The sequence below is a fragment of the Microcaecilia unicolor genome, unplaced genomic scaffold (assembly GCF_901765095.1).
Source record: "Microcaecilia unicolor unplaced genomic scaffold, aMicUni1.1, whole genome shotgun sequence".
Lineage (NCBI taxonomy): Eukaryota > Metazoa > Chordata > Amphibia > Gymnophiona > Siphonopidae > Microcaecilia > Microcaecilia unicolor.
The window spans coordinates 6,957-23,815 of record NW_021963265.1 but is presented as its reverse complement, the minus strand read 5'-3'; the positions used below and the strand labels follow the sequence as shown (position 1 = coordinate 23,815).

At 41.4% G+C, this 16,859-nt stretch overlaps 1 protein-coding gene across 2 annotated transcripts in view; it reads left to right on the top strand.

The window, feature by feature from the left end:
- The window catches only part of LOC115459124 (T-box transcription factor TBX15), a 90,141-nt gene extending 74,622 nt beyond the window's left edge, over positions 1 to 15,519 (top strand). For both annotated transcript variants that reach the window (XM_030188995.1, XM_030188994.1), the window contains one exon: positions 13,144 to 15,519. In XM_030188995.1, coding sequence (XP_030044855.1) covers positions 13,144 to 13,925 — 782 coding nt within the window. In that variant the 3' untranslated portion in view covers positions 13,926 to 15,519. The remainder of the gene's footprint in view (positions 1 to 13,143) is intronic.
- Positions 15,520 to 16,859: the final 1,340 nt, after the last annotated feature.

Below are 16,859 nucleotides of genomic sequence, written 5' to 3'. Positions count from 1 at the left end.
AACTGCTCCAGTGACCTGCATACTGCTGCCAGGGAGGTGGGTATGACATTTGAGGGTGAACATAAAAAGTTGTGAAACGGCATATTTTTGTGGTGGGAGGGGGTTTGTGACCACTGGGGGAGTCAGGGGAGGTCATCCCCGACTCCCTCCAGTGGTCATCTGGTCATTTAGGGCACTTTTTGGGGCCCTATTCGTGGAAAAACAGGGTCCAGGAAAAGCGCCCTAAATTCTCGCTAAAAACTCATATTTATTTTCCATTATCGGCGAAAGGCGCCTATCTCTGATCGGCCAATAACCACGCCCCAGTTCCGCCTTCACCACGCCTTTGACACGCCCCCATCAACTTTGTCCGCATCCGCGACGGAGTGCAGTTGAAAACGTCCAAATTCGGCTTTCGATTATACCGCTTTATTCGTTTTTGTGTGATAAACGTCTATCTCCCGATTTGGGTCGCAATATAGGCGTTTTTCTTTTTCAATTATAAGCTGGTTAGTATACTATAAAAATTCAAATCATATTATGCAGCCTCCAGCGCCGGAGTTTGCTTTTGATCATGAGGGCCTAAGTGAGGAGGCAGTGCATGGAGTGTCCCCCTCCTGATCTTTGGCCTATAGATATCAAGGATCAAAGTGCTGACACTATACTGCCCAGATCTGCAAGTCAGCTTGGGAAGTATAGTAATTTTTTTTAATGTATAATTTTTATTAAAATAATGAAAAAAGTACAGTAGTATTTGGAGAAAAACCAAGATTTGAGTAATTTCTGAAATCTGAGATAATTAGTCTCCATTCGGATAATAGAAGGCAAGGCGTTCCAGATGGGCACAACAGCTAGCGTAAATAATCTTTTAGTTATAGTCGAGGATTTTGATAAAGGGGAAATAGTAATTTATTCACATGCATAACCCTAGTTATAGACTTATGTGGTTGAACAGAAATCAAAGTAAAAAAATATTCAGGACAGGGTCCATACAAGATGTTAAAACAATGCATAAAGCCTTGAAATGGATCCTGGCCTGTGCATTTTCTATGCATTTTTAACAGGTTACCATTGTTTTCCATATTATCTGACTTTTCACTTATCTCTTTACTTATCCTGTTTATGTCAGATAATCAACTGTACTGTATATAAAATCCCTTTCCCATTCTCTTCCTTCCTATGATTCTTTTCTCCCAGTCCTCTCCTTCCCCTTTCTATATGCTCTGACCTCACCTGACACACTTCTTTCACGATGGTTGGCCAGATGGATTCCTTCAGCTGTTCTTGAAGTCCCCCCCCCCCCTCTTTCTGTATCCAGTAGGATGGGCAACTGCTGGCCAATCCTCCAGAGACTTCATATGTCTTCACTAGCTGGCAGATTGAGTTATGCTATTGCTGTGACTCCTCATTTCTCTCCTTGGCAGTTCTGCTCCTCTTCCTGTACTCTCATAGCCATGTATAATAGAAAGAGTTAATTATCTAATGCAGGAGACTCCCATGAGGAAAACTTGAGCGCCTCTTTCGATCATGCCCCTCCACGCCTACCTGCTTGATTCTAAATTTGAGTCATCATGTTCCTGTGTGATGGCAAGGAAAATTTATATCTGTAAATGAAAATCGAGAACACTGCAAGGTATCTGCTATTTGCCGATGAACATATGAAGACTAGAAAAGGATCATCCAGGCACAAGCCTCTATTCTTTACACACAGATATTTTCTTAATAAGCAATAAATATGGAAAGCTTTAGCTATCTTTATACTATAATCAGAAACATCAGTTTATACTAGGAACAATTTTGTTTTGGAACATTTCTCAGGGCCTTTTACCTGTGGGCTATACTATATGTGCATGAACTTCTCTTTCAAACTTTTCTATCTTCAGACTTTTGCATCTCTTTTTTGCAGGGTAGTTTCTATATTAAAAAAAATACATAGACCAGAAAATGCAGTCTACACAGCTGTTTTTGATTCTTCCCAAAACACAGCCCAGGGTCACTTACTTGTTTCTACACTGCTATTAGATGTATGCAGGTACTTTCTTTAAATGTAGCTAAAAGTATGAATGGTGTGGAACAATATATGCATTTTTAACTTTTTGAGGAAAAAAACAGTTTATCCATGTAAATTGCAATATACCTGGGATCTAGATGGCTTTAAACATTGCCCTCTCTATGCATCCTTATTTTAGTTGCCCATGTTTGAAGTTATAATTAGTTTATTACAGTAAGAAAGCTGGGACAAAACATGCAAGACTTTAGATTGTTTCTGGAGAAGTGCATGAGAGGAGCTCAGGAATTTGTTAATGAATTATGCAGGTGATAGGAAATACCAGCTGACATCTTTGATAAATTGTACTTGAATTATCGACTTATTAAGTCAAAAATGAGTAGCTGCTAGACTATCTTTAAGTGTAATTTGATCTGCAAGGAGGTCTGCTAAGTCAGCATGTTGAATTTTCTGAACAGTTGAACACATTGATCACATGAGGCTGCATCTGATAGGATGCAGTCAACTAGGTTTCATGCCTAAACAATATGAGAGGTAATTTTCAGAGCTTTCTTTGAAAATTCAGGCTCAATCACCGAATAAAATATTTGAATTCTCCCCCCTGGAGCCAGGATGGCGACGGAGGCAGGCATGGTATCTGATCTCTGCTTCTCTATTCCCCATTGTGCTTGTTGCAATGGGGAAGAGGAAAGGACAGACATGTACCTAACCACAGGTTCACAGCTTCTGTTCCTGGGGTGTGCAGACCACTCTCTCAATGCTGCTGGCATCACAACCCAAGGATTAACTATAGTTCTTTTGGAGTGCCCGATGTGTAATACATTGAGTCTGAGTGCAGAATGGGTGTCTCTGAGCCTGGAAGAGAGACTAGTTCTGCTGAGACCTAGAAGCAGGTTGTTGGTTTCTGCACTGTCTGCGATGGGGAAGGAACATGTAGAACCAGCCTTACTAAGGCCCAGATGATCAAAAGCCCTGCGCTGTTCCAAACAGCGCCCTAAAAATAGCGCCGGGACAACGCAGGGCTTTTCTGCATCGATGATCAAAGATAATGCATGCAAATCTAAGCAGCGCTATTATCTTTAATCATCATGTTTAAAGTGCGGGAGAATTGTGCCGAGCATGCGCTCAGCACAATCCTCCCGCACTTGTTTGACAGGTCTGGGCTGTCAAAAGCCCAAACCTGTCAAACAGCCTGCTGAGGCCCGAACCCCCATAACTCGTGGTGGCCGCCTCCGGCCAAACGCTATCCCGCCCTCCTTCCCACTCAGCGACGGGGGAGGGGGGGCTGGAGGTTCGTGGAGGAGTAGGTTGCAGTAGTCAAGGTGAGAGGTAATGAGAGCGTGAATGAGAGTCCGGGTGGTGTGCTCAGAGAGGAAAGGGTGAATTTTGCTGATGTTAAAGAGGAAGAAGCCAAGGTCTTGGCTGTCTGTTGGATATGCACAGAGAAAGAGAGGGAGGAGTCGAAGATGACTTCGAGGTTGCGGGCGGATGACACGGGGAGGATGAGGGTGTTATCAACTGAGATTGAGAGAGGAGGAATGGGAGAAGTGGGTTTTGGTGGAAAGACGATAAGCTTGGTCTTGGCTATGTTCAGTTTCAGGTGGCAGTTGGACATCCATGCAGCAATGTCGGATAAGCACTTAAGCGGATTGCACTGTATTAAATATAATACTGATATCTTTGCATTCTTTGAACCTAAACAATCGTTGAAATTTTTGCTGGCATGGGAAGGTGGTCCAGCTGTGATGGTGTTCCCTGTTAGTTAGCAGGTAATCTGGCTGTCACTTTTATAACTCCATCTGCCTTGTTATTTCCTGCTATTCCTTGAATTTATTATTTCTTCCTTGACTCCAAGTATATTGTAGACTAATAGTAGATTCCCTATTTCCTTATTACAAGGGTTTAGTTGATGTAAATCAGATCTCGGCACTAACTCCCAGGTTCTATATAGTGTGCCTACAGATCTGCACTGAAATCCAGGTGTATTCTAGAACAATGCGCGTAACAATTGGCTTAACAAGCTAATTAGCATTGATAACAGCACTTAACAAGCAATAATGAGCTCTAATTGGCAATAATTAGAATTTACACACAAAACTTGCTAAGAGTATTCTGAAACACAGTGTGCCTAACTTCTAACATGCACAGGCAAAAAGGGGAGTGGTTATGGACAGAGACATGGGCATTTCGTAGGTGTTCTGAAATTTACGCACGTAGTTATAGAATATGGCCCTCTGCGCCTAAATCTGTGTGCTGGGATTTATGCCACATTTTCATTGGTGTAAATGGAGGTGCATAGGTTTAGGCTCTGGGATATCAACTAAGCATATTCTAAATACCACGCCTAAATCTAGGCACCACTTATAGAATGCGCTTAGTAGGAAATGTTTTCGCGCATACTTTTTAGGCGCCATATATAGAATCTCCACCTAAGTGCTATTCTATGAACGGTACCCAACTTGGAGCACCGTTTAGAGAATAACGCTTAGCGTGCATTTTTTTTGCACCCACTTTTAGGTGCCATTTACGGAATTGAGTCCATAGTGGCATAGAGGTATGAAAAAGCTTTTATGAAATTACCTCCATCCTGCTAGAGTTTATAGGGGCATGTATCAAGAACCACTTTATTCTTGATAAACCGCCTATCATAAATACAGCTAAGCAGTTTAACAAATATAAACAACAATGTTGTTAAATAGAAAAGAAAGAACAGCTACATACCCTCAGTCAGAAGAAAAAGAAAAAGAGTGATGAGTCTGTATGCCACAAAGCAGGGTATCATGCTGGAGCCAGAAGCACCAGACCTGCATCAGGACCCGTATATCTTCCAAAGTGGAGCCAGTTAATATAGAATATCTGGATTTTAACAAAATGTTTGACAAAATCCCTCAAGAGAAACTCCTGAGGAAATTAAAAAGTCATGGGATAGAAGCAATGTACTGTTGGGGATTGGAAACTGGGGCTTTTTAAACATATTTTTAAATCATCTGGAAAGGGGAACCAAGAGTGAGGTGATCAAATTTGAAAATGATACAAAATTATTCAAAGTAGTCAAATCACATGAGGTTTGTGATACAATGCAGGAGGATCTTGACAGACTGGAAGACTGGACATCCAAATGGCAGAAAAAAATTAACGTAGACAAGTGCAGTGTGATGCACATTGGGAAGTGTAACCCAAATTATAGCTACCCAGTGCTAGTTTCCACATTAGGAGTCACCACCCAGGAAAAGGATCAAGGTGTCACTGTGGACAAGACATTGAAATCTTCTGCCCAGTGTGTGGCAGTGGTCAAAAAAAGCAAACAGAATGTTAGGAATTATTAGGAAAAGAATAGAGAATAAAATATAAGATATAATGCCAGTAGCATACCAAGGTCGGGGGGGGGGGGGGGGGGGTGATTGGGGTAGTCCTCCCCAGCTGTCGGCTCCACCAGTTTCCTGCCCCCGCTGACGTTACTTCCTGTTCCGGGGCAGGAGACCAGTGAAGTCAACAGGTTGAGAGGATGATACGCTTCGGGTGAAGGTGGATGATGCACTTCGAGGGGGAGGGGTGATGCGCTCAGGGGGGTGATGTGCCGGGGGGGGGGGGGGGGCATAGTGGTGACTCACCTCAGTTGGCAGCCACCCTAGATACGCCACTGCATAATGCCTCTGTATTGCTCCATGGTGTGACTGCACCTTGAGTATTATGTGCAATTGTGGTCACTGCATCTCAAAAACAATATAACAGAATTAGAAAACGTACAGAAAAGGGTGACCAAATTGATAAAGTATTCCCTGATGTTACTTCTAAGTCTACTGCCCTGCAACTTCAATTCATGTCCTCTAGTTTACTGCTTCTCCATCTCTGAAAAAGATCTGTTTGTATATTTACTTTACATGCATTCTTATAGTCAGCAAATACCCAATCAGGTTTTATGTGGATTATATAATAAAAGGTCCAGCAATATCTGGGGAATAGCAAAGAGTAACCAGCATGTGAAATACAATAATAAAAATCATGGCCTAACAGCCAGTTAGAAATCGCTTAAAAATGTACATTTTCAAAGCTTTCCTGAAAAAAAGAATAATCTAATTTCAAATGGAAGTTCATTCCAAATAAAAGGAGTTTGCTACATAAAAAAGGCATTATGACTGCTCCTGCATTTAGGGGCCTTTTTATTAAAGGGTTGCCGCATGGCAACCTGGAACTACCGCCGGCCCAATGCGGGTGCCAGTGGTAGTTCCACCCCCAGCGTGCGCAATTTCCGGTACTAGTGGAGATATTTAAAAAAATATTTCCACAGGGGGTTACCCAGTGATAATTGGGCAGCATTGTACTGCCCAGTTACCGCTGGGTCAGCACGGGAGCCCTTCCACCACCTCGATGGATGGCGGTAAGTGCCCCTGAAATGGCCACACAGCAAGTGTGAACTTACCACACAACCATTTCTTTTTTCAACTTTTTTACCCGCTGCAGTAAAAGGGTCCTGGCATGTGGAAAAAAACAGCCGCTGCCGCTAGTGCAGGGCTCCTTTTACCGCAGTTCAGTAAAAGGATCCCTTAAGGCCTTTTGGACCAGGAAAATGCAGAAGCACAGCATCACAAATATGATATCTAGAAGATTGTGCGCAAATTAAATCAGACATTTAAGCTGGAGTCAAGCCATAAAGTATTTTATAAACTATCACACAAACCTTAAAATGGCAGCGAACTTCCATAGGATGCCAGTGCAGCTTTATCAATAAAGGAGTCGCACTATCAAATTTATGAGCTGAAAAAATAAGATATGCCAAAATATTCTGAATAAATTGTAAATTTCTTAAGCTGTGATTTAGAAATTCCTGTGTAAATAAGTTTATAATAGTCTAATAGAGACAGAAGACGACTTTGGACTACTAAGGTAACCTGAGAGTCCAGTTTCAATGTACCTGACAGTATAATTCCTAATATTTTGATGTTGTCTTCAAAAGTGAAATTGGGGTTGCTTATTTTAAGAATACTGTCATTCCAAATATTATCATGTTGATCTAAAAATGTGTGCTCATAGCTTTCCAACAATATTTAAACATCTTTATTATATCTCCTTTGTCCCTCCTTTCCTCTAGGGTATACATATTCAGGTTTTTAAGTCTTTTCTCATTCATTTTTTGGAACAAACCTCATACCATTTTTGTCATCTTCTTCTGAACCACTTCAAGACTTTTTATGTCCTTAGTGAGATACCGCATCCAAAACTGAACACAATACCCCAACTGGGATCTCACCAATGACTTGCACAGGGGCATTAACACCTTCTTTCTTCTGCTGGTTATGCCTCTCTCTGTGCAGCCTAGCTCCTTCTGGCATTGGCCACCACCTTATCATATTGTTTCATCACCTTGATATTTTCAATCACTATAACCCCAAGGTCCCTTTCAATGCCTACAAATATCAGCCTCTGCAGTGGCGTACCAAGGGGGGGGGGCGGTCCGCCCCGGGTGCACGCCACTGGGGGGGGGTGCCGCGTACGCCTGTCCTTCGTTCGTTCCATGCTCTCTCTGCCCCGGAACAGGTTACTAAACGGAGCAGATTGTTGACAAAACAAAACGTAATTTATTAGTAAAAACCAATGGAATATACACACACAAATAGCCCAACACAGGCCGTGTTTCGCCCAACAGGGCTGCTTCAGGGGCTACACAACAGTCCTTCACTGTCAAGTGTAATGAACACATATAAAATGTCCTGCAATTGAATATAAAGAAGATCACCTTGATTTGAAAAAACAGCTGGATCAGAGATGCCAAAACATAGAATGCTGACTTGATGTCAGTCCGACAGTCTCTTATCTCTGAAAGTGCTGAGATAAGAGACTGTCGTTTATTTTCCATCTTGGAGTTTGCAGACCGTCTGCCTTTGTGCTTTCTTGGACCCGGAACAGGTTACTTCCTGTTCCGGGGCAGAGGGAGCATGGAACGAACGAAGGACAGGCGCGCGCAGCACACCCCCCCCAGCGGCGTGCACCCGGGGGGTTCTTTCGCGGGGGGTGTCCTTTCACCTTGGGGGTCACGCTGCATCCGGGGGGGGGGGGGGGGCGCTACATCTGTGGGGCGGGGCGCATCGGCAATACGCCCCGGGTGTCAGCCCCCCTAGGAACGCCACTGAGCCTCTGGCCCCCTATCACGTACAACTCCATTGGATTTCTACACCCCTAGTGCATCACTCTGCACATCTTTGCATTACATCTTAACTGCCAAATATTAAACCATTCTTCTAACTTTTGTAGATCACTTCTCATGTTGTCTACTCCCTCTGGGGTATCCACTCTTTTGCAAATCTTTGTGTCATCCACAATAAGGCAAACTTTTCCATCTAATCCTTTTGGCAATGTCACTCGCAAGTATATTTATTTATTTATTTATTGGGATTTATTAACCATATTTATGAAGAGATTCACCCAAGGCAGTGTACAGTACGTACAGTTTAACATAAAACTTACAATTTTGTTAACAGTATAGCAATAGTAAAATAACCAATAAACATAAATACAATAAATGAGGTAAACTTGAAAACAGTAAATATATTTAACAGCACTGGAATTCAAATACCAGAGATTTTCTACAATACAGCTTACCATATAGCTGAGGGACCAACAGCAGGTATCCTTTGAGCAGGGACTGTCCTTCTTTGTTAAACTGTACAGAGCTGCGTAACCCTAGTAGCGCTTTAGAAATGTTAAGTAGTAGTAGTATATGATGGGAACATGATGCATGGTACAGAGTCTGTTGGGATAATTTGATGGTTAGCTAAACTCAATAGAATCAGCACCTGTACTGATCACTGAGGCAGTCCACTACTCAACTTTCTTTCCTCCAAGTGAGTAATATTTACCACCACTCTCTGCCACCTATCAGTCAGACAATTTATGATATAGTTTACCACCTTGGTACCCATCTCCAGCCACTCAATTTATTTATAAGTCTGCTATGAGGAACACTAACAAAGGCTTTGCTGAAATCTAAGTAAAGTACTTCCAGCACATACCCTCAATCAAGTTCTTTTGTCACCCAAAGAAATCAATCAGATTCATTTGATACAATTTGCCTTTAGTAAAGCCATAGTGCCTCAGATTTTATCTCATTTGACTGTAGAAAGTTGACTATTCTTTCCTTCATTGGTGTCTCCATTACCTTTCCTACCACTGAGGCTAGGATCACTGCGCTCATACTTCTTCTCTGTTACCTCTTTTGTGAAGAGGGACCACACCAGCCTTTCTCCAAAACAGTGTACTTCTCCAGGCCTCAAGGATCTATTAAATACATCCTAAGGTTCACCAAAACCTCTCTAAGGGGCCCTCTTACTAAGTCGCATAAGTGCCTAAGCATGTCAATTCTGAGTTACCGCCCGGCTACCGTGTAGCCAGGGTGGTAATTTCATTTTTGATGCACATCCACTACGCACTTCAGAAAATACTTTTATTTTCTGGCACATGGGCGGTAATCAGTATTTGAACACGCATTAACCATTACCGCCTGGTTAATGCACGAGACCTTACTGCTAAGTCAATGGCTGGAAGTAAGGTCTCAGACCCCAAATGGATGTGTGCCAATTTTCATTTTGCCGCATTTCATTTTTGGCTCCCCCTCCCCCCCCAAAAGGTATTTTTTTACAGGTGCACTGAAAAATGATTCTGCGCATGGCCAAAACACACTACACTACCGCAGGCCATTTTTCAGCGCACCTTAGTAAGAAGACCCCTAAGCTCTCTCAGTATTCTCGGATGTATGACATTTGGTTCCATGACTTTGTATACGTTCAGTTTTGCATGTTGTTCATAAACACTTTCTTCCATGAATGGTGCAGTATCTAAGCCTTCCCCATATGTATCTTTGCCAAACATCTGCAGACATGCATGTTTTACTTCTGTGAATACTGAAGAGAAATGATTGCTGAGTAATTACACTTTTTCTTTATCACTCGGTTATTTTTTCCCTTTGTTTTTGCAGCCATCTCCTTGGCGAACCATATTGGTTTTATTTTCCTCTTGTTTTACTTACTTTCCTTACACATAGATCTGTTGCCCTTCATATAGCCCCTTTCAGTTTAGTTCACTGACCTTCCACTTCCTTTATGTCCTCCCACCCTGCCAGCTCCTCCTTCAATACGTCTCCATATTGCTAAAGTCTGCATGTTTGAAATCCAGGACTTTGAGTTTGGGGTGACCAAACTCCACTTTAGCTCTTATATCAAACCATATTATGCTACAATCATGTGGATATTAGACATACACTCTCCCTTCATGAGTACTAAATCCAGTAACAGCCCTTCCCTGGTGAGTTCTCTCACAATTTATCTAAGCAAGGGCAGGAGTTAATGGGGACTATTCCTTTGCTAGAAAGAGTCTTTACCTGTCAACAGATGTGGTAAGAGGTTTGCAAACTATAAGGAGAGGGCCTGGGAAGGTATTATGTTTTCATTTCTTTTTCTTTTTTCTTTTAACGCTATGGTGGAGGAAGCTTAAGTTTTAAACTGAAAAAATTATGAATAAAATGTTGTTCTTTTTTGTTTTTTCTTAATAATGAAAAAATAAAACAAAACAGAAAATATCATTCAAGTATTTTATTTTCAATGAAATCACATCACTATGGTCTTGGTGTAAAGTGCAATGATTTTTATTTATTTTTAATACATTTGTACCTTGTGCTTTCCCACTCATAGCAGGGTTCAATGTGGCTTACATATTATATACAGGTACTTATTTGTAACTGGGGCAATGGAGGGTTAAGTGACTTGCCCAGAGTCACAAGGAGCTGCTTGCAGTGGGAATTGAACCCAGTTCCCCAGGACCAAGGTCCACCACTCTAACCACTAGGCCACTCCTCCACAATGCCATATAAAATAATATTAGCTATGTGGCTTAGGCAAGGGTGGCTGAGATAAGGTCCAGTACAGGAGCTGTAGACAATTACCAAAGACAAATTGTGATCAAACTTAGGCAACTACACACGCCAAAATGTTGTTACCACCCGACTGCTCTGTGGCTCTTGCGGTAATTTCATTTTTGGCGCATGTCCGATACGTGTGTCTGAAAAATATTTTTATTTTCAGACATGCATAATGGACATGTGCCAAGTGGCATTTGGAGCACATAGGTCATTACCACCCAGTTACTGGCTAGGTCAATGGCTGGCAGTAAAGTCTCAGACCCAAAATGGACACACGGCAATTTTCATTTTGCCGCATATCCATTTTTGGCAAAAATTTTTAAAAGGCCTTTTTTATAGGCACGCTGAAAAATGGATCGGCAGTGCCCAAAAGCCACGCCTATACTACCACCCATTTTTCAGCGCGCCTTTGTAAAAGGACCCCCTAGAGACCAATCCATCAGCAAAAAGGACAGAAATGCAACGACAATCAGTGAAGTTATTTGGCAAGTAGATCAGGCCAAAAGACCATGCGATGGACTGAAGAGCAGCAAAAGCATCTGATTAAGAATGCTGTGCTCCAAGTTCAAGCTGTTTTATTAATAGGAAGCAGGAATTAAGCAGCTTCTGCCAGTCCAATGAGCTGACCACAGGGCGGATTCCTTATGGATTCCAAAGAAGGTAGTGAGTCTGCCAGGTAGCTGAATGATGTTGTTGTAAGGCCATTGGCCAGAAAGCCACTGAATGCTGACTCTACTGGTTACTTCTGACACATGACCAAAGGTGTTGATTGGTCACTTCCACTACTTGCTCTGAGAATCTTGAATTTCATATAAATATATGCAGTGCTTTTTTTGTGCCGGTACGGCGTACCGAAACCTTTTTTGTGTGGTCCGGCTCACCTGCCCGCTCCCTTCCATTTGTGCACCCGGCCGTGCTCCCTGCATTGCAAAACTTTTGTTTACCCAACGTCGTGGTGAACCAGCAGTGAAAGCAGCAGGCAGGCTCGCCTCCTCGTCGCTCGCTTCGCTTCCCTCTCATAGGACTCTATACAGCTAACATATGCATAACATTACAGCACATAGTACTAAAAAGCTCAAGACAATGAATTTATTTTGAAGTAAACCTAAAAATATGCACTTGATAATAATCAAGAAAAATTGATGATCTCTCAATATAAACTGCCTCAGAATTCATTGCTTGAACTAAGAAACAGCTGCCAGCATAGTGTATTCATGTGATAAATCAATGCATTTCATGTGCACGTTAGGGAAAACATACAGCAAATGTGGATAGGACTTTGTTGCTTTATCCATAACATTTTACAGTAGAGCAGGAGGTCTGCTAGCGTTGGCCTTTGGCTTGATGGTTATCAGTAAGTGTTGCCAAATGGGAGGTCTGGGTTTGATTTTGAGTTAGGGTTCTTACTTGCCTGGCTGTTCAAAGTTGGAAAAGCCATAGGAGTCCTTTGCAGTGAAATCATACCTGAAAAAAGATGTCTTAATACAGGACACAGACCATCTATTAGATATAATGTAATTACACCCAGAATATATTTAAATATATCCAGGCTGATAAACAGGATTTTCTATAAGGCAATACATTTTGTACTGGAGGTAATCCATATGGGCACTTTGGGCAACTTTTACATTATCTAGTTATAAACAATGATAATATGACTTACAATATTGTTCATATTCATTTTCAGAAGAAAATTATTTTTTTTTCTCAAAAGATAATAATGCACATGACTCGAACTCCCATCTGCTATTGAAAATTGGAGTGCAAGAAATATTTATTTATTTATTTATTAGGATTTATTTACTGCTTTTTGGAATAACTTCACTCAAGGCGGTGTACAGCAAAAATAAGTCAAACATAGGCAATAGACAATTACCGCAGTAAAAATATTCAAATAACAGTACAAGGTATTGCATAGTCAACTCAATATACAATACAACATTTTAATAGACTGCATAGAGCGTAAATGAAGATGGAACATATAGATAGATAAGACAGAGTAACAGGAATTAGAAAATAAGGGGACTAATTTAAAGAAAGTTGCAAATGAAGTAAAAAAGGTGCGTATTTATAATCTCAGCTCGGATAAGAGTGGATAAGCAAGTCCTGTCCTGCTATAGTATCAAATGGTGGAACATGGTTTACGCACTTGGACCTTAACACAATGAAATCAAGTATGCAAAATAACTTTATATAAAGGGAAATCACTTGCTATATTATTTCAATGCTCTTTGTGATTTTCTTGCAGGTAGCAGTACAGGAACTTCCCCAACAACATCAAGCACTGGAACCCCATCCCCCTCTGCATCTTCTCATCTTCTCTCTCCTTCCTGTTCTCCTCCAACATTTCATCTGGCCCCTAATACTTTCAATGTTGGTTGCCGGGAGAGCCAACTCTGTAATCTTAACCTTTCTGATTATCCTCCTTGTGCCAGGAGCAACATGGCTGCCTTACAGAGCTACCCAGGGCTAAGTGATAATGGATATAATAGGCTTCAGAGTGGCAATGCTTCTAATAACCAACCCTCAGAAACCTTCATGCCTCAGAGGACTCCATCCTTGATCTCAGGAATGCCTACTGCTTCCTCATTGCCAAACAACAACAAGATGGATGCCTACAGTGGCCAGCTGGGGTCATTCCCAACCTCTCAATTTCAATATGTCATGCAAGCTAGCAACTCAGCCAGCAACTCTTCATCTCCACATATGTTTGGAAGTGGTCATATGCAACAGAGCTCCTACAATGCCTTCTCCCTTCACAACCCTTACAATCTGTATGGATACAATTTTCCTGGATCGCCCAGGCTTGCTGGAAGCCCTGAAAAACTGACTGCACCACAGAGCACTTTACTTTGTTCTTCTGCTTCCAATGGGGCTTTTGGAGAGAGGCAGTATCTTTCAGCAGGCATGGATGGGATGCACATGATTGGCACACCTTCCACCAATCAGCAGGCTGCAAACGCATGTGATAGCAGACAGTATGGAACTGTACCTGGTGCCTCCTCACAGATGTCAGTGCACATGGTTTAAGAGTCTTATTTGCCCAGAATAAAAGACAGCAGGAAACCTATTTTTGTCTTTAGGGGCAAAGGAAGGATTCCATACTCTCCCATCCTGATATCTCTTTGCCTTTTGATAAGGGAAGGAACAGATTACATAAAATAAAATTTTCATGAGTAACATAGTGAAAGCTAAACAAAACCAAGGAAATCTACAAAACTGGAAAATGAAAGCTGATTCTCAGCAATGAGCAATGAATTAGTATCCTCATTGACTTTCAACTGGCATTTTAAGCAAACTACATTTAAATTAAAAACATATACACTTGCTATAAACTATCATGAGCTTTATGACATCATGGAAAGCTTGTGCTTTATTCTCACCAAAGGAGGGAAATACCATTAGACTGCTATTTGTTATTTAAAGCTGCACTTTCAACGCGGTGCCACTGAAGAGTGAACTCAGAGTCCCAGAAGAAATGGCTTAGCCTACTCTAGAAGCTAGCAAGCATGCTGTGTGTCACAGAGAGAAATGTTTTTGCCCTTGATTTCCCCCAAAAGATTGTTTTAGTGAGAAACTGTAACATTTATAGGACAGTTGGTGTGCTACAAATGAGCCAGGAAAGTTTTTACTGCAGAGAGAGAGGGAGAGAGAGAGAGAGAGAGGGAGAGAGAGAGAGAGAGAAAGCAACTGATGTAACCCACAGAGGAAACTGTGATGACAATTAGTTGACATTTCTCAAATAGCAATGCAAAGGTAATGGGTTGCATTCAGTCTGCATGGACTCCAATGCAAGGTTCTTTTGCTGTTGTTGTTGTTGTTGTTGTTGTTAGTACAGCCAGAACAGTGTGTGGATGAGATGGCCATTCATGTGGAATAAAAAGAGCGAGGGCCTTCTCCATACATTTCAGCAGATAGTTCTAGGAGTAAGGTAGAATTGGAAAAAGGGATTGTATTTTGGGATGAGCTTCTGATGTGTCTCAAAAGGCGAGCTTCTGATCTTGTTCATGGGTAGAATTGACCTAAATTTGGAACTGATTAGCTATACATTTAAACATTATGTTACATCTCATAGCACATCTCACTGTCCATGGGTCAACAGTGGTAGACTGAAAATCATCATTACCACCAGCAAAACCACAGAAACCAAGCATGAAGGAATTGGGAAAGACAAAAGACAGTCACTCCTCTCCCAATTCAGAAATTCTAGTTCAGTATCAGTCTTGGGTAACAGTGCTGCATGAAAGAATCAGCATAGTAAACTTTAGGCATATGAATGATGATGTCATAGTACAATTTCCATCTTTCAGCCATATTGTGATGTCAAATAGATCACTGCATTTTAATTATTTGCCTTGTTCTTTTCATTTCTTAAAAAGATAAGAATATAAGTGGTGTGTAAATGCAAAACACTAAATAATAGAATACAGACAGTATTGAGTCTTTGTTTTGATGTGTTTGTAGATAAATGTATTTATGTGCCTTGTGACGATTCAGTATTATGAATATAAACGAGGGCATCAAATGGTATGTAAAATATATATGAATACAAAGATGTATAAAAATGTGCCATTTGCACGGAATTTTGTTTATAAGTGCCAAGCACAGAATGATGCTCAATAAATTGTTGCAGTTGTTTACCTTGTGTGATTTATGTGCTAGAGATGTGCAACACAGTTATTTCCAATATTTTCATAAGCGAAGGGCTGTTGGGAAAGGTTTACCTTTTTGCAGTTGATGCAACAGGGTAGACATCTTGGGAGGTGTGGAAAACATAGCAAAGCCTGAAGAATGTTCTAGAGATTGGCAGTTAAGATTAGGATTACCATATATCCGGTTTTACCCGGACATGTCCTCTTTTGGAGGACACTGCGGGGCGTCTGGGTGGGTATTGCTAGCCTACACATTTGTCCAGGTTTGCGGACAGATGGATGGGCAGGCTGGTGGGTCTCAGGGTGTCCTGTCCTTCCTTCCCCTCCTGTACCTTATCACCATGCTCTGGTGGTCTAGTGACCTCTTTAGAGCAGGAAAGAGACCCTTCTTTCCTGCCCAGTGCTGCCACAGACCTCTCGCTCCTGGCGCCACTTCAAAGTGGCTGCCGAGAGTTCAAGCGGTCCGAAGAGGCTACTAGACTACAAGGGCATGACGATAAGGTACAGGATAGGAGGGGAGGGGATGTGAATGGAGTCATGTAGGTGGAGGAAAGGAGCTGTAAAAAAAAAGGTAGGTAGAGGGAGGCTAGAAAAAAGATTGTGGAGGGGACATATGTAATCCCCTCCCCCACACCTGGTTTACTGAATGTATTCAAATTCAGATTTCCAATGTAGTCTGGACCGGGTGGCACTAACACATCAGAAGCGGAGAGGAGATACAAAAAAAAAAAAAACTAGTGAGCAGCGGAATTGATTAAAAATTACTTTATTTATAACCTTTGTTTTAAACTCAGTAATTCAGTATTTATAACTTGCTCACTAGCTGATGGTAATAAATTCACAAATTGCTCTATTCACAACAACATCGTAACACTTAAACTTCTATGGTTAAATTTTCTAGTGCACCTTTGTTTCTATTGCTTATTGACTTTTACAAGTTTTAGCAACAGTAACTATTAACATTTGTTTCTTTGGTTCTTTCCCCAGATCCCAGGTAAGTATGTTGCGTTTTCATTTAGCAATGAACAATTAGCTCAGTCTTTTGTTCCCAGTTGCAACTCTCTTTCTTGCATGGGGGCCCAGTATCTCAGCAGCTGTAAGAGCACTCCAGTGCCACCCTCTTCTTCTCTCAGCAGCTGTGCAGACGCTCCAACTCTTCTCTCCTCTTCTCTCTACACCTTTATCTTAATAAAAAAAAAATTGAAGGCAAAACCCTCTCTTCTTACTCTCTGTTAATTTTCACCTTTCTGTGGTAAGGACTTTAACAAACACTGGGGCGCTCTAACTATTTGAAATAAATTTAACAAAATTC